The 354-nt window shown below is 76.0% G+C and overlaps 1 protein-coding gene across 1 annotated transcript in view; it reads right to left on the bottom strand.

The window, feature by feature from the left end:
* CHLNCDRAFT_55803 (hypothetical protein) overlaps positions 1 to 307 on the bottom strand; it is a gene marked incomplete at both ends in the record, with an annotated part of 2,592 nt that extends 2,285 nt beyond the window's left edge. Inside the window, one exon of the mRNA XM_005842585.1 lies at positions 221 to 307. Within this exon, the coding sequence (XP_005842642.1) occupies positions 221 to 307 (87 nt within the window). The remainder of the gene's footprint in view (positions 1 to 220) is intronic.
* Positions 308 to 354: the final 47 nt, after the last annotated feature.

Here is a 354-nt window from a genome sequence, read left to right as displayed (position 1 = left end):
GGGAGGGGGGGGGGCGCGCAGCCAGGCACGCAGGGTGAGGCAGGCGGGAGTTCGTCTCCCTCTCCCGGTGCCCGCCAGCGGGGGGCGCAGCAGGCAGCGCCACAGCCCGGCTGCCATCCCCGAGGCAGCCGCCCAGCAGCCCCGCAGCGGCCCCTTGCCAGGAGACCCGCAGGCGCCCCCGCCCTGCCGCTGCTGCGCTGCGCCGCCCCCCCGCACATACCTGCGCGTCCACTGGCGACATGGCGTCTGGCTCGCCGTCCTTGTACCATGCCGCGCGCCGCTCCAGGTTGACGCGCGGCATGAACATGGACACCACCTGCTTGCCCGTCCACAGCGGGCGCGGCTTGAGCACGG

Source organism: Chlorella variabilis, assembly GCF_000147415.1.
Source record: "Chlorella variabilis unplaced genomic scaffold CHLNCscaffold_267, whole genome shotgun sequence".
NCBI classification, from domain to species: Eukaryota; Viridiplantae; Chlorophyta; class Trebouxiophyceae; order Chlorellales; family Chlorellaceae; genus Chlorella; species Chlorella variabilis.
Note: the sequence above shows the minus strand (reverse complement) of the source record. Positions and strands in the feature narration are given on the sequence as shown.